This window comes from Lepidochelys kempii, chromosome 3 (assembly GCF_965140265.1).
Source record: "Lepidochelys kempii isolate rLepKem1 chromosome 3, rLepKem1.hap2, whole genome shotgun sequence".
NCBI lineage: Eukaryota > Metazoa > Chordata > Testudines > Cheloniidae > Lepidochelys > Lepidochelys kempii.
In genome coordinates this window covers 145,328,724-145,349,273 of record NC_133258.1, presented here as the reverse complement: position 1 = coordinate 145,349,273, position 20,550 = coordinate 145,328,724, and the positions used below count along the sequence as shown (strand labels likewise).

The 20,550-nt window shown below is 42.2% G+C and overlaps 1 protein-coding gene across 8 annotated transcripts in view; it reads left to right on the top strand.

Moving 5' to 3' along the window:
* Positions 1-20,550, top strand: part of HEATR5B (HEAT repeat containing 5B) — a 96,034-nt gene that overhangs the window by 616 nt on the left and 74,868 nt on the right. For 6 of the 8 annotated variants that reach the window (XM_073338385.1, XM_073338383.1, XM_073338384.1 and 3 more), the window contains exons 2-7: positions 4,253-4,421; positions 5,433-5,644; positions 7,566-7,674; positions 12,688-12,837; positions 15,304-15,475; positions 17,731-17,888. In XM_073338385.1, coding sequence (XP_073194486.1) covers positions 4,296-4,421; positions 5,433-5,644; positions 7,566-7,674; positions 12,688-12,837; positions 15,304-15,475; positions 17,731-17,888 — 927 coding nt within the window. In that variant the 5' untranslated portion in view covers positions 4,253-4,295. The other 2 variants (XM_073338381.1, XM_073338382.1) reach the window with 2 other exon arrangements.

Here is a 20,550-nt window from a genome sequence, read left to right as displayed (position 1 = left end):
TTGAGTGAACTGACCACCTGTATTAATTAGGGCAGGGGATATATTTTTATATATTGAAGGATATGGAGCACCAAGTTGGGACTAAATAATAATAAATAAGATTTATTCCTGGGTGTTTCCATGGCCCCTATCTCTGTAGTATCTGAGGGTACAAATGTTAATGAATTTATCCTCATATCACCCCTGTAAAGAAGTATAATGCTTATTTTACAGATGGGGAACCCAAAGCATAAGTACTGTGAGTGACTTGTTCAAGGGTCACTCAACAAGTTAGTGGCAGAGCTGGGAATAGAATTTGGATGTCCTTTTCCCCTCTCTGCTGTTCTAAAACTACCAGACAACGATCCCTCTTTCAACTATATACTGCTCTCAAATAATGCACATCCATTCAGAATGCTGCTGCAAAGATCATTTTCTTAGCCTGTTGCTTTGACCATGTCACCCCTCTCTCTGCATTCTCCCGCTAGTTCCCCCTTCTTTGTCACATCCAACATAAACTGCTTGTCTTCCTTTTCAAGGCTAGTTGCAGTCAATCCCCACCCTACCTATCATCTCTCATTTGCTGTTGAGCTGCCGATGCTTGTTTCTGATCAACCACGGTGCCGGCCTCCATTGCCTGCTTAATTGTTTGAAAACTTAACACCTCCATTGTTCCTCCTTTGCTGCCTCTCATGTTTGGGAGGAGCACCCTATGAACATTCACAAAGCCACTTCATTATCTACCTGCATATCCTTCCTCAAGAGTCTTCTCTGTTATGATGCCTACAAAAAAGCTTGACAAAAAGTAATTGTCAAACGGGAATCATAGGTCTGATGCTATTCATTATTTTTATCAATGATTGAGAAGTAAGTATAAAGTCGGTTAGGATAACATTAGCAGATGATACAAAGATTGGCAGAAGAGTAAATAATGAGGAGGACAGGTCAGTCATATAGTGTGATCCGAATTGTTTGATAAACTGGGCCCAGTCAAACAGAAGACATTTTAATACAGCTAAATGAAAAGTCATATACCTCTAAAATGAGGACAAGGAGTCCGATGGCACCTTAAAGACTAACAGATTTATTTGAGCATAAGCTTTCGTGGGTAAAAACCCCACTTCTTCAGATGCATGAGTGAAAATTACAGATGCAGACATAAATATGCTGACGTGTGAAGAGAAGGGAGTTACCTCACAAGTGGAGAATTAGTGTTGACAGGGCCAATTCGATTAGGGTGGATGTAGTCCACTCCCAAGAATAGATGAGGAGGTGTCAATTCCAGGAGAGGCAAAGCTGCTTTTGTAATGAGCCAGCCACTCCCAGTCCCTATTCAAGCCCAAATTAATGGTGTTAAATTTGCAAATGAATGTTAGTTCTGCTGTTTCTCTTTGAAGTCTGTTTCTGAAGTTTTTTTGTTCAAGTATAGCTACTTTCAAATCTGTTACAGAATGTCCAGGAAGATTGAAGTGTTCTCCTATTGGCTTTTGTATGTTACCATTCCTGATATCGGATTTGTGTCCATTTATTCTTTTACGTAGGGAATGTCCGGTTTGGCCAATGTACATGGCAGAGGGGCATTGCGGGCACATGATGGCATTTATAACATTAGTAGACGTGCAGATGAATGAGCCTCTGATGGTGTGGCTGATGTGGTTGGGTCCTTTGATGGTGTCGCTAGAGTAGATATGGGGACAGAGTAGGCAACGAGGTTTGCTACAGGGATTGGTTCCTGGTGTTTCTATGTTTCTATGGTGTTTCTATGGTGTGTGTATTTGCTTCAGGTTGGGCGGCTGTCTGTAAGCGAGGACTGGCTTCCCAAGGTCTGGGCGAGTGAGGCATCGTTTTCCAGGATAGGTTGTAGATTGCTGATAATGTGCTGGAGAAGTTTTAGCTGGGGGCTGTACGTGATGGCCAGTGGTATTCTGTTATTTTCCTGGTTGGGCCTGTTCTGTAGTAGGTGATTTCTGGGTACCCATTTCGCTCTGTCAATCTGTTTCCTCACTTCCCCAGGTGGGTATTGTAGTTTTAAGAATGCTTGTTAAAGATCTTGTACGTGTTTGTCTCTGTCTGAGGGGTTGGAGCAAATTTGGTTGTATCTTAGGGCTTGGCTGTAGACAATGGATTGTGTGATGTGTGCTGGATGGAAGCTGGAGGCATGTAGGTAAGTATAGTGGTCAGTAGGTTTCTGGTATAGGGTGGTGTTTATGTGACCATCAATTATTTGCACTGTATGTGCCAGCAATGCCCCTCTGCCATGCACATTTCTTTCATTTAATTTCCCTGCTTTTTATCTTTAAGGAGAAAAAAAAAAAAAGGAGAAGGAAATAGGAGAAATAGAAAAGTAGGAAAAAGAAAGAAGTGTAGGATCTGCAGAGTACTTCTCTCTGGGTTTATAAATTGTCTGGTATGTGGATGAAGTTACACTTGGTGAAATGCATGTTTCATACAACTATACTGCTCTAGTTCTATGAAACACAATTTATGGACTATGTACTTCGTGCAGGAGACCCCTTCAATTGGAAAGGGTAAAAGCTTCCTGGATCTCCTCACAAATCAAAGAGAAGATTCCCAGACTTCTTCACAAGGCCCCATGGAGTATTCTTCTCCATGGTATCCAGTATCTTGGAGAGGTTAAAGGGATAATCAAGATCATGGATGGGAAGGGAAGGGAAGTAGAGTCTCCTGACTGGTAACATTCTTTTTTTCTCTTTACGACTTTTTTACAAGGACCTCAACATTACTCTTTACCAGGCAGAAAAACCTCTGAAATCCTGAAGCTGCCTGTACTTTGTTTTTGACATTTAAGGACCCTATACATCAAATACACACAGAATCATAGAATATTAGGGTTGGAAGAGACCTCAGGAGGTCATCTAGTCCAATCCCCTGCTCAAAGCAGGACCAACACCAACTAAATCATCCCAGCCAAGACTTTGTCAAGCCGGGCCTTAAATACCTCTAAGGATGGAGATTCCACCACCTCCCTAGGTAACCCATTTCAGTGCTTCACCACCCTACTAGTGAAACAGTGTTTCCTCATATCAACCTAGACCTCCCGCACTGCAACTTGAGACCCTTGCTTCTTGTTCTGTCATCTGCCACCTGCCACCACTGAGAACAGCCTAGCTCCATTCTCTTCGGAACCCCCCTTCAGGTACTTGAAGGCTGCTATCAAATCACCCATTACTCTTCTCTTCTGCAGACTATATAAGCGCAGTTCCCTCAGCCTCTCCTCATAAGTCATGTGCCCCAGCCCCCTAATTATTTTCATTGCCCTCCGCTGAACTCTCTCCAATTTGTCCACATCCCTTCTGTACTGGGGAGCCAAAACTGGACGCAATGCTCCGGGTGTGGCCTGACCAGTGCCGAATAGAGGGGAATAATCACTTCCCTCGATCTGCTGGCAATGCTCCTACTAATACAGCCCAATATGTCCTTGGCCTTCTTAGCAACGAGGACACACTGCTGACTCTCATCCAGCTTCTCGTCCACTGTACTCCTCAGGTCCTTTTCTGCAGAACTGCTGCTTAGCCAGTCGATCCCCAGCCTGCAGTGATGCATGGGATTCTTCCTTCCTAAGTGCAGGACTCTACACTTGTCCTTGCTGAACCTCATCAGATTTATTTTGGCCCAATCCTCCAATTTGTCTAGGTCACTCTGGACCCTATCCTTACCCTCCAGCATATCTACCTCTCCCCCCATCTTAGTGTCATCTGCGAACTTACTTAGGGTGCAATTAATCCCATCATCCAGATCATTGATAAAGACGTTGAACAAAACATGCCTGTGCTTAATCTTAAACATGTGACTAGTCCCATTAGGTATGTCTACACAGCCCGAGCTAGTGAGCCTTGCAGCATGGGTTGACAGACTTGGGCATGCGCTAGACAGCTCTTTGAAGTTGTGGTTCGGTCTGGAACTCAGGCTGTGGAGCTCATCCCCCTTCCTAGGCTTCAGAGCTTGAGCACCAGCCCAAGTTGCAAGTTCAAAGAGCTGGCTACATACCTATTTTTAGAGCTCTAGCATGAACCCTGCAAGCCCAATTCTGTTAACCTAGGTTGAGAAGCTCACTGCTGCAGGCTGTATAGATGTACCCATTGACTTCTATGAAACTACTTAATTAAGCACAAGCATAAGTGTATGCAGAATTGGGGTTTGATACTGTAGTATGTATTTAAAATGCAGTTCTGCGCTGAAAACTAATTTGCATTGAATAAAAAAATTGTAACAGCTTTTTACTGCTTTACATTGTACATTAACTGTATTTTAGAGACAATACAGGAGTCTACAGTGAAGTCAGAGTTTAAATAAGGATGGAGCTGGCTCATAGTTTGTTGCTAAATGAAGAAGCTTTGGCTCAAATCACAGAAGCAAAGAGGCCGGTCTTTATTTTTGAGTGGTTGCGATTTCTGGATAAAGTGCTTGTAGCGGCCAACAAGGTAACTTTATTTCTCAATCTAAAAATGTCATGTTAATTTCATACTCCTGTAAAGGTACCAGATGGACATCCGTAACAGTGGCAGTAGGATCTGGGAGCCAACCTTCAGCGTGACTATAAGTAGGAAGTAGGCCCCTGTGTAAATCACGATTTCATGTAATGTACAGAAATCATGAAAATGCCTGCAACCATGATATATTTTTTTTAAAGGTAAAAGGAAAAATGTCCTACAAGAAAGTCTTTAATACTAAAAAAAAAAACCAAAAACAAACATTAGCTAGTCAATTTCAAGGACAGGATGAATTTTCCAAATAGTGTTAGTCAATTTCAAAGATGAAATGACACCTTGGTATTGACTGACATTACTTGTGAAATTCATTTTGTTCTTAAAATTGACTAATGATACTTGTAAAACGAATTCCATGCAAACGTCATAAAATTCAGTAATTTGCCATTTACAGTGTCCTGAATTTTCTAAAATAAAATAAATTGATTTACACTGCACCCTAACTAACTATAAGTGCATACATTTGGAAGTTTACATATCTTATAGTTTTGTAAATACCTGTGCTTATTATTTTGCTTGTTGTTACATGTGCTCAGTCTGAAATGATAGATTTACAAACTACAATACTCAGTAGGATCTACAGTTCTTCAGTAATATATATACCTTGGTAAGTTTAGCTCTTCTCTTCCAGTGCGGGACCTTTTAATGATGAGGAAAAAGAGGTGGAAAATGGCAAAGGAGGATAGTCCTTGGAGCTTAAAGGACCCTCTGTGAAGTAATAATGTATTAATAAATGATGATATATGATAGAAATAGTAAGAACTCAACAATAGCAACCACTTGTATATTTCCATTTAGCATTTGTATGTGCAGGTGTTGAGTATAATAGAGTATTTGAGATTGAAACATAAAACATCTCCCTCAAGGTTTATGGAAACTGGTAGAAATATTGAATTACATATGAATGGAAAGAATATAACAACATACATTTTGTTCCTTTAACAGACAGATGTCAAGGAAAAACAAAAGAAGCTTGTGGAACAGCTAACTGGACTCATCAGCAGTTCCCCTGGGCCACCCACACGTAAATTACTAGCGAAAAATCTTGCGGCTCTCTATAGCATTGGCGATACATTTCCTGTCTTTCAGACGCTTGATAAATGTAATGACATTATCAAGAATAAAGATGATACTGCTGCCTATTTACCGACCAAACTGTAAGTAAAATGTTGCCTTAAGAAGGGGGAATGTTTGTTATAAATAAAGTATTTCATATCTCTACATTAATCTGTGTGTGTATGTATTTGTGTATTATATACGTATGTATAGAATATAATAAAAATAAATGAGACCTAACAAGAGCAGGATTGGGAGTGTGGAGGGAAGGATTTAGAGCTAGCAAAGATTCATGTGGTTGTCTGGAGTTGAAGAGTCTTTCCTCCAGGTAAGGAAATGACTCCTACTGTGGGCTAATTTTTACATGTTTATGTTATCCAGAGGAAAGCTAATGCCTGACAGAATAACAAATGGACAAATTCCTTTACTTGGATTTTCTCAGATATTTACAGGCACATTCTGATCCCCAAATTAAAAGGTGCATGGAACCTTGCAGGCTGAACCCTAACATGGACTTTATATTTCAAGAGATAATTGTTAATGTTTGGCACTCTTCAGAAAGAGTGTTCACTGTTCGTTTGTATTCATCTACTGTAGCATACAGTGTGTGTCTCTTGAATAAGTAATCTCTGTGATCTGTGTGTGTTTAGCTTCAGCTCACATTTCAGGTATCCTAGCACAGTGTCAACCTTTTTGATAATAGCGACTGGCTTGCTGCCTTCCTAAACTGTGTCAGCGCGATCTCAGGGACCCCCCTCTCCCCCAGGTCCAAGGACTGGTCGTTGAGAAACACTGTCCTAGCAGTCTCACTGGTAGGAAATACTAGCTAAGGTTGTAAAACCATTTCTATAATAACCCTTTGTTTTTACATACTCAGCTGTCTGAAATATTGACCCTTTGGGCTGAAACTCTCCTTGCTTAATTTACGCCTTTTTTTCAATGGGAAATGTTGAGCAGAATAGTTTTTATTATGAATTCCCAAACATATTACTTTACCCGCTTAAAGAATATCCCAAGAGCCTTTTTTTCCCATTCAGGTTATTCAAAACCAGCTGCACTTTGAAATGGCAGACTTTTTATGTAAGGTGGCCTTCATGAGGAGTTACGTGGTTTGATAAGTTTGAAATGAAGAGCTGGTTGGATAATAAGGCTATACGTGATTTGAAAAATTATTGTTGAGCATTCTCGATTGTATCTGTTTAAAAACTTTAAGCTAAGAAAGCCTTGTCCCTTTGTGATATCAGTTTACGCTTTCTCGGGGGCCTGGGATGCACAGGAGCTGCTTCTGTCAAGCTGCAGCTGGAACTATTTGTATGTCTAATTGAAACACAGAATTACTTAAAATCCTTTCTGCCTCAACTCTCTTCTTTCCCCCTCCAAAAAAATGAAACAAAACAAAAATCCCCACTCCAACCAACCAAGTTATTCTAGTACCTGAACATCAGGAAAAGGAAAAATGCGAGTGCAAAAAATTGACTGACCCAATGATTTTAGCGTATCTAAATTTAACTGCATTGTACAACATTGTACACATTTTGAGTTTTTATGTAAAAACAAAACAAAACCAAAAAAAAACTTCTTTCTTTTTTCAATTGTCAGGACACATATATCAAAATGTAAGGAACGTACTGCTGACCTTTAACAGTTTTCTGCTGTCTGGCTGAAGACCGTTTTCTGCAACCATTTAAAGCCTTAATCCTGCAAAGATTTAATTATATGCTTAATTTTACACAGGATTAGGGCCTAAGGAAAAATCCTGCCAATGGATCAACCGAGAAGCATCCCTGTTCCCATGCAAACCCCACGTTTCTGATCACTCTATTTTCGCTATCTAGGTTGAGTGAAATATAGAGAAACAACCAACATAACCACTGAATAATAGATTTTTAGTAATAGAAGAAGATTAACAACATAATGTACATTTAAAAATAAATTTCCTTAACTCCTAGTTTGATGCTCTCCATTTAAGTTGTATGTTAAACGTTGACAAAGAGGTTACTGAGGGACATCTTGTCTTTGTAGGGCTGCAGTGGCATGTGTTGGAGCTTTTTATGAGAAAATGGGCAGGATGCTGGGCAGTTCTTTTCCAGAAACAGTTAATAATCTCTTAAAGTCTCTGAAAAATGCAGAGGTAAGTTACAGGGGCATTTTAGGTCTACACATTTAGGGATTTTTTTTAAAGCCCAAAGTATGTTTTTTTTAATTAGTGTCTTCATGGCTTTTCACTGAACTGGGCCAACAGTTACTGTCTATATGGTTCATATCAGTATAAAGATATACATATAGTTGTACTATGTAAGTGGCTTAAAATTTTGGCATGTGACTATTATAGCAGTCACTTAGTTGCGATTGCAACCGTTAAAGCTGCACAATGGTTTCAAATACTGTTATAGCCCTTGTAACAGGGTGCTGGTCCTTGCACCCTGGTTCAATGCTCAGTCCTTTAAGACTGAGGGGACTGAGTTCAGGGAGCACATGACAAGAGTCCTATGATTCTAAGACCATGTCTACACTACAAAATTAAGTCAACCTAACTTATGTTGGCATATAGTCGCTGCAGTAATTACATCGCTTGTGTGTGTCTACGCTTTGCTCCTTGTGTTGGCAGTGCATGTCCTCACCAGGAGCACTTGTACTGATTGTACTGTCAATATGGGATGGCTTCTTAAAGCCAGTAAATTGTGGGACGGCTTTTTAAAGCCAGTAAGAGTCGATATAAGCAACAGTGTCTACACTGACACAGTGTCAACCTAACTACATCAACAATGACGCTACACCTTTCATGGAGATGGAGTTATTAAGTTGGTGTAGCGGGGCAGTTATGTTGGCGGGACTGAAATTTTAGTGTAGATGCTTACATAGGTTGGTGTAGGCTGCCTTGCGTCAACCTAACTCTGTAGTGTAGACAGGCCTCAGTTGCAAGCAGCTGCTGCTGTAAACAGGAGGTCTATCCTACTACTGAGAACCCAGGGTCAGGAAAGGACCTGGGAAAGGCTCTCCATAGCAGGCAGGAAGGGCTATCTTGCTGGAAAAGGATGTGTCCTTTCCCCTTTCCAGCTGGCAGAAAGTGGAAAAGTGTCTATTCTCAAGTGTTTTGTATGTATTTGAACCTTTGTGTCTTCTGTTGATTAGTAAACCTGACCCTGAAGAAAGGGATATGGACCTAAGCCTGAGTACATAGGGTTTATTTGGACTGTGCTGGCTGTTGAATCTGCCCCCTGGCAAACAGTCTTGTATTGAGTTGGACTAACAGAAAAAAAACTTTTCAACTGAGGCTATTGTGTTTGCTGTCATCTTAATGTTTTTTGGGGGAGGAGGGGAGAGAAATTTGAGCTCATTTTGTTGAACTCTTTGAGTTTTTAAATGTTTAACAAACACTGTTTCCTAGTCTTACAGCTATTTATTTTTTATGAAAAACACAGAACAAAATAGTCTCTGTCAGTGTTCCCTTTAATTTTTCCCACCCATGTGCGGTATGAATTTTGTTATGTGCACCAATATGAAGGTGATGTGTGACACATCACAGGTTGGGGCCTGGGCTAGGTAGAGGCCAGTGGAGGTGCGCCCCTCCCCAGCAGGTTCCCAGGCAGGTTCCCTGGGTGCCTGCGCAGCGGTAAATAGGCTGCTGCATGATCATGCAGCTTACAGGGAACTTAGGTCTCTGCCCCAAAGAGCTTACAGTCTAAGTGAAACATTCCATGCTCTCATTGAGGAATAGTAATTTTGCTAGACTCCAAAAATAAATAAATAAATAAAAAAAATAAAATAATTTTGATGTCACAGTTGTCATAGACTGAAGTTTGGATACTGAATGTGCCAAGTACAAAATTACACACTTAAGAAAAGATGCATGTGTGTGCAGCTAGTTAAATGTGTATCGGCTGCAGGTGCTTGGGGCGGCATTCAGAGTGGGGCAGCAGTCTGTGTCCCGCCCTGGCATTTCGGCAGCAGCTCCGCCACTGTTGTGGTGGCGGCAATTCGGTGGCGACTGCTTGGGGCGGCAAAATTGGTAGAGCTGCCCCAATTGGCTGGTTGAAAGCTTTGCAGATTGAGCTTATGAACTATGTAAACCAAATAGTTCTAGATTTTTCCCCCCCATTTTTTTCCTTGTTAATATAGCTGAGAAATAAAATGCAAAAAATTAACTAGAAGATTGAATGCAACATTAAGATTTCATAATTAGAATAGCAGCGTCTACATATGTACTATTTTCTATTCCTGTTTCATATTGAAAGCATAGATGCGGGAACTAGGGCTGTGGGGGGTGCTGCAGAACCATTTGGCTTGAAGTGGTTTCCATCATACACAGTGCTTACAATTTGGTTCAATGGTTCTCAGCACCCCCATTTTACAAATTGTTCCAGCACCCCCGATTGAAAGTGCACTTTAATGCATATGTTTATTACTATACATATACACCTCTACCCTGATATGTGGTCCGATATAACGCGAATTCAGATATAATGCGGTAAAGCGGCGCTCCGGGGAGTGGGGCTGCTTTACCTTGTTATATCCGAATTCATGTTACCGCAAGCAGTTCCTCTGCGCCTCGCCCCTTACTTGCTGCGGCCTCCTGGCCCCAGCTGGCCTCCGCCTCCTCCCACGAGCGCACCGCAGCTCCGCTTCTCCTCCCTCCCAGGCTCACACGAGCTGCGGCGCACTCGTGGGAGGAGGCGGAGGCGAGCTGGGACTGGGGGGGCCGCAGCAAGTGGCAGGGGAGGCGCAGAGGAACCACTCCCCACCCCAGCTCACCTCCACCTCCTCCCCTGAGCGCGCCACCACTGCTCCGCTTTTTCTCCCCCCCACTTCCTTCCTTCCTTCCTTCCAGGCTTCCCGCACCAAACATCTGATTGACGCGGAAAGCCTGGAAGGAAGGGACGGAGGGACTGGGGGGGCGGAGAAAAGCGGAGCGGCGGCGGCGCGCTCAGGGAAGGAGGCGGAGTTAGAGCAGAGGTGAGCTGGGGTGGGGAGCGGTTCCTCTCCCTACCCCGATATAACGTGGTCTTACGTATAAGATGGTAAGATTTTTTGGCTCCCGAGGACCGCGTTATATCGGGGTAGAGGTGTACCTAGTACTTGAAGTAGATTGAAACAGCAGAGGGAGCTCTCGCTACACCAGCCAGGAAGGACAGGGGGCTCTCCCTATACTTTGAGCATATACATGTGCCATATGGCCTATAACAACTGAGACCATTTTACATATTTAAATATAGCATTTGCTACTACATGAACACTACACAGTAATTTCATGTTATTTGTTCAGCCTCTAGCTATCTTAAGTGGTTTTATTGAATTGATGAGTTTGTATCATCTATGAACACCAATATATACAGTTACAAAAAGAGAAAAGGAGTACTTGTGGCACCTTAGAGGGATCTCTTTTGTGGACTGGACCAGGCTAAGGTTGATGGTGGGACGGAAATTGTTGAAATCATGGTGGAATTCCTCAGGGGCTTCTTTTCCATGGGTCCAGATGATGAAGATGTCATCAATATAGCACAAGTAGAGTAGGGGCGTTAGGGAACGAGAGCTGAGGAAGCGTTGTTCTAAGTCAGCCATAAAAATGTTGGCATACTGTGGGGCCATGCGGGTACCTATAGCAGTGCCGCTGATCTGAAGGTATACATTGTCCCCAAATGTGAAGTAGTTATGGGTAAGGACAAAGTCACAAAGTTCAGCCACCAGGTTAGCCGTGACATTATCGGGGATAGTGTTCTTGACGGCTTGTAGTCCATCTTTGTGTGGAATGTTGGTGTAGAGGGCTTCTACATCCATAGTGGCCAGGATGGTGTTATCAGGAAGATCACCGATGGATTGTAGTTTCCTCAGGAAGTCAGTGGTGTCTCGAAGGTAGCTGGGAGTGCTGGTAGCGTAGGGCCTGAGGAGGGAGTCTACATAGCCAGACAATCCTGCTGTCAGGGTGCCAATGCATTCTTACAACTACAGTACCCACGTGCGGAAGTGAAGAAACAGATTGATAAAGCCAGAAGAGTTCCCAGAAGTCACCTACTATAGGACAGGCCTAACAAAGAAAATAACAGAACGCCACTAGCCGTCACCTTCAGCCCCCAACTAAAACCCCTCCAACGCATTATTAAGGATCTACAACCTATCCTGAAGGATGACCCAACACTCTCACAAATCTTGGGAGACAGGCCAGACCATGCCTACAGACAGCCCCCCAACCTGAAGCAAATACTCACCAGCAACCACATACCACACAACAGAACCACTAACCCAGGAACCTATCCTTGCAACAAAGCCCGTTGCCAACTGTGCCCACATATCTATTCAGGGGACACCATCACAGGGCCTAATAACATCAGCCACACTATCAGAGGCTCGTTCACCTGCACATCCACCAATGTGATATATGCCATCATGTGCCAGCAATGCCCCTCTGCCATGTACATTGGTGAAACTGGACAGTCTCTACGTAAAAGAATAAATGGACACAAATCAGATGTCAAGAATTATAACATTCATAAACCAGTCGGAGAACACTTCAATCTCTCTGGTCATGCGATTACAGACATGAAAGTTGCTATATTACAACAAAAAAACTTCAAATCCAGACTCCAGCGAGAAACTGTTGAATTAGAATTCATTTGCAAATTGGATACAATTAACTTAGGCTTGAATAGAGACTGGGAGTGGCTAAGTCATTATGCAAGGTAACCCATTTCCCCTTGTTTTTTCCTACCCCCCCCAGAAGTTCTTGTTAAACCCTGGATTTATGCTGGAAATGGCCCAACTTGATTATCATACACATTGTAAGGAGAGTGATCACTTTAGATAAGCTATTACCAGCAGGAGAGTGGGGTGGGAGGAGGTATTTTTTTCATGCTTTGTGTGTATATAAAAAGATCTTCTACACTTTCCACAGTATGCATCCGATGAAGTGAGCTGTAGCTCACGAAAGCTTATGCTCAAATAAATTGGTTAGTCTCTAAGGTGCCACAAGTACTCCTTTTCTTTTTGCAAACACAGACTAACACAGCTGTTACTCTGAAACCCGTCAGTTACAAAAAGAGAAGGTGATACAACTATAGAGCTGATATTTGGGGTACAAATAACTATGAAGAGCTGTTGATTGTGAATTTTTTTTTTTTTTATACCCTTTGCTTTCTTTTCACGTATGCAGTCTCAGGGCCGAAGTGAAATATTAATGAGTTTACAGAAAGTTCTAAATGGATTGGGTGGTGCAGCAGCTTCATGCCACCGTGATACTTATAAGAATGCACGATCTCTGCTGACGGATAGATCTATGGCTGTACGATGTGCAGTAGCGAAGGTAGGTAAATTTTTTTATAAGGTTTAAAAATCCAGTATTCTTTGTGTTCTGGATGCTAAGTTCCTTATAGTTGGGCTTGCTGCCTGTTCTTTTTATTGTATAGTGTGGTACATTTCTGAAATCATAGCACTAGGTGCTATTTGAGTACAAAATTGATAGCAACAAAGTGAGTTATAGGGAAAATGGCAAATTTTGCTTTTGAATTTATACTGATGATTTTCAGTCTGCAGGAATAAGGACAGAGGTGAAAGTGGGCTGTTACGGTGTACTGGTAAGAAGTGGCCATCGGTACTGGCCCGTACACAGACGACGTTAAAGTGCTGCTGCGGCAGCGCTTTAACATTGCTGCCCTTTTGGAGGGGCAGCTGTCACGGGGCCCGGCGATTTAAAAGGGGCTGGGGCTCCCAACCACAGTGGTCGGAGCCCCAGGCCCTTTAAATTGCTGCCAGAGCCCCAGGTGGCGTGTGCCGGGCAGTGTGGAAAGGCTGGCTTGGGGAGGCTGACCTGCAGCCCCACCCCTTCCGTCTGAGGCCCCACCCCGAGCAGGGGCCCGGAGCCAGGCCCATGTACCAGTATGTCTTTTATATTACTTTCACCCCTGAATAAGGAGGTTGGTGTCGTGAGGAATATTTGTTCACTGTGCCATGGTGCCTTTTCTGTACTTCCATAAACTCTGATGTTTGTGTGTTTCAGTTAGATTGTAATTAATGTGATGAGTAACAATCCACTTTATTTATTTGTTTAGAGGTAAATAATTAGTGGTGCTGGGGGGGGGAAAGCTTTTTTTTTTTTTTTTTTTTAATCCCGGAGTTATAGGAATTACACATGCAGAATTGATCTCTACAGTACGCTTCTTAGTGCCTTATCCAGTCTAGCTTTAAATGTTCCAAGTAATTGGCCTTCTACCTTTTCCCTTAAGAGACAATTCCACTTTTTAATAGATCAACATGTTAAGAAGTTTTTTTCCTTATAGTTCCTGATATTCTGCTACATTTTTTTTAAAATTTTATCTTTCTTTATACTTTTGTTCCATCTTAAATTCCTGTCCTCTGATGTTTACATCCTACAAATATTTCTTGACTGTTTTCAGGTCCCTTTTTCATTGTTGCTTGGTCAAGATACCCTATTTATGAATAATTCTTTTAATCTTCCCTCAAAAGCTAGTCTTTCCAGTTTTAGTCATTTAAACAAGGCACTAAAGATGTATTATAGGGAATAATGCTGCACAGGCAGGTAGATGAAGCAGATGATCTACTAGGTTTTTGTTCTGCTCTCTAAATCCAAGTTGGAGATAAGAAATTAAACTTCAGTTTAACTTTCGCACATTTCAACATCCAAACTTCATCACATATGTATGTTTGGAGTTCTAGATTTTATGGCAATCCTCAGACAAGGACCATTCCTACAATTGTACAATACTTGTTAAAGCCAGATATTTAGCATGCAGTATATTAATTTTTCACTAGACTACTTTGTTTGACAAAATTACTCCGAATCAACAATGAAAACACACAAAAAGAACTAGTCCAAGCTTTGCCCACAGACTGGTGGAGAATATGGATGAGGTGGAGAGTTACACAAATTCTCAGCAAGAAGTCAGTCTGAGATGTTAAATCTCACTAGACTGGGGAGACTGTACACATTATGGATTTTGACATGTAGAATAGGATAATATTTCTTTCCGGAAGGCCTCTGTCAGCTATGACTAGCACATTCTGCTCAGTTTACAGTATCAGAGGTCCTTCGACTCTTGGATCTGTCTTCATCTCTTAGGTGTCCCTTACAGTCTTGTACACAAAGGAGGCTGAAAGTGTGGTTTACTTCAGATATTTCAAGGCTAGTTGCATAGGCACCAACTTCTCTTGGAGCTGGTGGGTGCTTGTGCCGCCCCGACTCTGCCCCTGCCTCGCCCCCCATTCCAACTCCTTCCCCAAATCCCTGCCCTGGCCCTGCCTCTTCCCTGCCTCCTCTCCTAAGTGTGCCACGTTCCTGCTCTTCCCCCCTCCCTCCCACAGCTTGTTACACCACGAAACAACTGGTTTGCAGTGGCAAGTGCTGGGAGGAGAAGAAGGGAAGGCGAGCTCCGGGGAGGAGGCGGAGGTGAGCTGGGGCAGGGGGGCGGGGTGGGGAGGGGAGCTTGACTGCCGCTGGGTGCAGTGCACCCACCAATTTTTCCCTTTGGGTGCTCCAGCCCCGGAGCACGCACGGAGTCAGCGCCTATGGCTAGTTGAGTATATTAAAACAAAAGAGGTGCCATGCTTTTGAAGTTTTTGCATAATCCCATGGTTTTTCTTCAGTGGTTACTCCAGCCGAGTTATCTGGGGTTTAATGGGAGAGACAAAAACAAAAAGCCAATCAGAAGTGGTTAGTATTAACATGTCTGCCAAATAAACCTAATGCTTAGGCTTAATGACAGAAGGGAAAAGTAGGTTGTAGTAGTACTCTTTTATTCTTATTTTCCTACAGTGCCTACTGGAACTACAGAATGAAGCTGTATTTATGTGGACTGCAGAGCTAGAAAATGTAGCAACACTCTGCTTTAAAGCTCTGGAAAACTCAAACTATGGTGTACGAGTTGCAGTGTCGAATCTTTTGGGGACGGTCATGGCTACAGCGTTGATACCAAAACAAGCAACAGGTATTGCATTATATGAGCGCATGGCATGGTGTGGTGTTGTTTCAGTTCATGGATGGTTTGTTGTTTTTTGGTAGACTTAAATTTTAAAATGAATAAACTAAAATGAGTGAAGTCTGTGGATTTCCTATTAAATTCCCATAAGGAGATAAAGGCAGTAGTTTAGTTTTAACTTACAAAAAGGTAATTCACCTGGCATAAAACATGAAAACAAAACTCTGAACAAAAGCACAGTAGCTAAGATCTCAACTGTGATTCCTCAAGACTAGCGTTATACATGCAGATCTCCAACTTATTCCCACCCATCACTAGAGCTCCATATCTGTCACGGAGGTCTCAGAAGTCATGGATTCCGTGACCTTCCGCAACCTCTATGACTTCTACAGGGGCCAGTGTGGCTGACCCCACAGCTGCCCAAGCAGCTGGCTCTGGGGTCAGCTGCTCAGGTGGCCACCGGCAGTGGTCCCGGGGTGGCTGGAGCAGCTGCAGTCTGCGGCCCCAGGCAGCAGTCTCCGGGCAGCAGTGGTCTGCGGCCCCTGGCATCTGGTGCCGCTGGCCCTGGATGGCCCCCTAGCCGTGTCCTGGACTCCCCCCGTCAGCTGCGGCCTTCCAGCGCCGCCCCACCCTCTCCCCCAAGATTTAATCACAGGTATTTTTCGTAAAAGTCATGGACAGGTCATGGGCCATGCATTTTTGTTTATTGCCTGTGACCTGTCCATGACTTTTACTAAAAATACCTGTGACTAAATCATAGCCTTACCCATCACAACTGTAGCCTGATCCACCTTGTAAAATGTGTAGTTGCTGGAATACCCCCCTATGTCATCCTCTGCCCCTTGTAGACAGATATTGTGATAAATATGTAGAAATTATATTATATAGTAATATAATAGAAATATATATAGAAATTATATAGTAAATACCTAGTTTAAGGTTTCAGAGTAGCAGCCATGTTAGTCTGTATTCGCAAAAAGAAAAGGAGTACTTGTGGCACCTTAGAGACTAACCAATTTATTTGAGCATAGCTTTCGTGAGCTACATCCAATGAAGTGAGCTGTAGCTCATGAAAGCTTATGCTCAAATAAATTTTAGTCTCTGAGGTGCCACAAGTCCTCCTTTTCTTTTTACCTAGTTTAACAATCTCAGAATAATGAGACGTAAAATACTCTTTTTGTTACCTTTTTAAAAAAAAAAAAAAAAAGCTTGAAATCACACATTCAAGCTCCGTCTATGGTCAGATTTATTGGCTTCATCATTCTCAAAGGGGCATGGCTCCACAGCTGTAGCGCTGAGGGAAGATGTAATGTAGGCAAGGGTCAGACTGGCTTAGGCATTTTTGCAGTTGGGTGATCTGACCATGGCAGTCAAAACACCTGAGCCTTGTCTATGCTAAAGCCTCCGCTGGCACTACCACAGGTGGGTCCAAAAAATTCCTAGTGTAGACAAGACTTGAGAACCAGATTTTGATCTTTCATGTGTGCACTAGTATGTTGCCTTATGTAAGGAAAAGCTTCTATTGTGCATGCATGTGAAAAGGCAGTCATGAGTAATTTAAAATGTGTGAATGTATAGTGATGCATATCTCTCGATAGTGAAGGTTAGAATTAGGTCCGTATATCTTATTTTATTTTCTCTTACTTATTCCTCAACCCCCACCATCACCACACACATAAACCTGAAACATAAACACTTTCAAATGGGGGAGGATTCTATTATTTTAAAAATAAGGCTCTATTTATGAACTTACATTATATGGCTGAGAAGTACTGAATGTGGCACCCTCTGCAGATATCAGGTTTGTTCCTTCAAAGTGACCACAGGAATTGCTAGGGAGAAATGCAGAGTGCTTCTTTTCCCCCAAACCATGTTACCGTGGGGAAACAAGAGGCTAGACTTGGCCATCTCCCTTCATTTCAACTGTGTTTCCCTCTCCCTTTGAGAATTTGCACATCTGGGCATAGACCTATACTTTTGTATATTGATGCTGGCAGCAGTAGTTTGAGACAGATTGGAATGATTTGATCTTCATAATTTTATTTTACTTTTGCTACGGCAGCTGTGTGAGCATCTTAGTGAAGACCACAGGTGGGAGTCTTCCACTGAGAATTCAAAATAATAAATATGTAAAAAATAAGGATTTTAAACTGGATTCAGGGTGGCAGGAGTGATGTGAATATTTAATGGTGGGTCTTAAGATGGCTAAATTGTCTTGTTTTAAAAAATATGTAATTAAATGATTACTGTTATCTTTCCAAAAGTGATGCGTCAGAATGTGAAGCGGGCTACACTGGAGGAAGTCTTGGAACTTATGGCCACAGGGTTTCTTCGAGGAGGGTCAGGATTCCTAAAAAGTGGTGGTGAGATGTTGAAAGTAGGAGGGTCTGTCAATCGGGAAGTGCGAGTTGGTGTCACACAGGTTTGTGATAACTGTTAGAAGTTTTTTTCCTCTCATGTTTTCTGAAAATGTAGTAACAATATATACCCTGTTTGGGGAAAAATGTGACTATATAGACTTATTAAGTTATTGTTCTTGTATTTGTCCCAAAACAGTAGGATTGCATAAATGTGTAATGCACTTTCTTAATTTGGCAATTTGTATAAACTTATATATGGATTCAAGTTGACTTGCCTGTTGTTCACCAGAGAGAATTACATTAGTTCCATGCACTACATAAACATTACTATTATTTTTTAGCTAGTAATACTGGCTGACTTTTGAAAGCTTGCTTTTTTATTTATTTATTTTTTAAATTAGAGAATATGACAACTACAGATTAGAGTTTGCCATGTATACTGGATATATGAAAAATATCATCCAATCATAGTGTGCTAAGGGTACTCCTTAAAACCATTTGAAAAATGGATGATTGAGAATGCAACTTAACTTGAATTTCCCCTAGAGAGAACATTACTACTGTTCGCTGTGATCTGCATTGGCTACCAATTGATTTTCTGGATAAAGTTTGCAGCCCTAAATCGTTTGGATCCTGGCAACCCTGCTAGACCATCTCTATTCCCTCATGTTACTGTAGCAGCTGAGATCTGCTGAGGAACTCAAGGTCCCAGACACCTGGTTTAAAGCAAATAGAGCTGGGCATCAATATGGGTCCCCAACTCTGACATACACTTCCTCCTGTAGTCCGCTTACTAGAACCCTGATCTGTTGAGGCTCAGTGTGCAACACAAGACATTTGTTTTTCTCCAAGGGTCCTCTGCATATTCCAACTCTTTGAATGCTCCGACCAGTGCAGCCTGAGTTATGGAATTCTAGCAAGCAGTAGCTGTTGGAGTGTTCATATGCCTCCCTGCTCAGTGAACGTTCCAGGGTGAGGGCATAAAAGGGGGGTGGCTCTCCAGCTGGTTCAGTTCCATCCAGCCATCACCAGCTGCATGGATTAGGAACTGCTCCAAGGTGTTCCTAAATCTGTAGCTAGTTTGATCTAGTTAGTCTAGTAATTAATAGTTTTGGTATTAGTATCATAGAGTAAGTTAGTTATAAGTTTTTTGGTGCAAAGGGGGTGGAACCAAAGACTAAAACCCCCAGAGATTCAAAGGTGCATATCAAGTCTGACTGTGTTTCCAGCGTCTGACGCACATGCCAGATGTCTGGCATGTTGGAATGAGGGAATCCCATTGGAATGCTCGATTTGCTCAACATTTTGCAATGTGAGCAAAAAAGAGAGAGTCAGAACAGCCTTTGAGGAATTTTACTATGAGAAGCTTTGTCAGCAAAACCATCCGAAACTAAGCAAATGCAAGGTTCATCGCAGAGACCAGTTTAGGCCTTGAGCGAATCTGCAAGGAAGAAAGATAAAGCTGCCTCCTCAGTACTCAGCACTGAAGGAGCCAGAAACAGGAAGGATCTGAAGAGGGAAGCCTCTTCTACTGTGGTGTCAGCCTCTGTTTTCAGAGCCAGTCCACAAGAAAAGGACTCAGACATTACGGGGAGCATGAACGCTCTATCCTCGTTGGTGCCAGCCTGTTTGAAAAGAGCCAGTCTGCAAGAGGGTCTTCAGGGAACCTACTGCGTGTACAGATTCTTGTGGTAGAATCAGGAGATGTTCTTCTTCAGATCCAATTCTGTTGGCTCCAAATGAGCCAGTTCCAAAAATTAAAGCTAAGGAAGCAGTGGTTTGAGGGAAAGATTAAGGATCTTAACACAGCACCACAACAAATAGTAATGGTGCAGGTACATTGATTGGGTCCACCTCTGACTCCGTCAGCGATTAATCCTTGTGTTGCAATTGAGCAGGACCTGGACATTTTCTTGGCACCAATTCAATTGGATGTTTCTGCAGGGACGAGATGGAGAGTTGAAGAAGTCAGATTTTTCCATTGCTCCTGGCACCTGAGGCTCCTTTTTTGCTAAAAGGCTGACAAATTATACCAATTCCCTCAGGAAGGTCTTGCTTTGTTCCATTCTCATTCCTCTTCTAATTTGTTAGTAGAGGCTGCAGTACTCATGTTGAAGGGTACACAAGTTCACTCTGCTGATAGAGAAGGGAAAAGACTGGATGTGTTTGGGAGGACAATATCTTCTTCAGCTCCTTTACGTTTGTGAATAGTAAATTATGAAGCTGTCATGGCTAGATATCAATATCATTTATGGGGAAACTTTGACATTCCTGAATGCACTACCAGAGGAGCATAAAAGATTAACAAACGCTTTTTTATTAGAAGGGCAACATGTGGCTAAATATTCATTTAGAGCAGCATTTGACTCTTTAGATGCGTCAGCTAGAGCAATGGCTTCAGCTGTTGCATTAAGAAAACATACTAGGGTTAGATTAGTGTGTCTTTCTCAGAAGACAAAGATGAGATTTGAGGATCTTCCCTTTGAAGATGGCTTGCTTAGTGCACAGTCAGATGACTTGCTAGGGAAAATGAAGAACAACAGATCTACAGTTAGACCTTTGGAGTTTAATACAACAAAATCATCTGCAGTTCCATTTTTCCTATACCAGAGACAATATCCACTTTCTTCGTTGTTGGTTCCTTACTCCTATCAGAGGAAGAATTATTATTATCAACCTCAACGTCATTCCTCTCAACAACAGCAAAACAAAAAGAGGTCATTT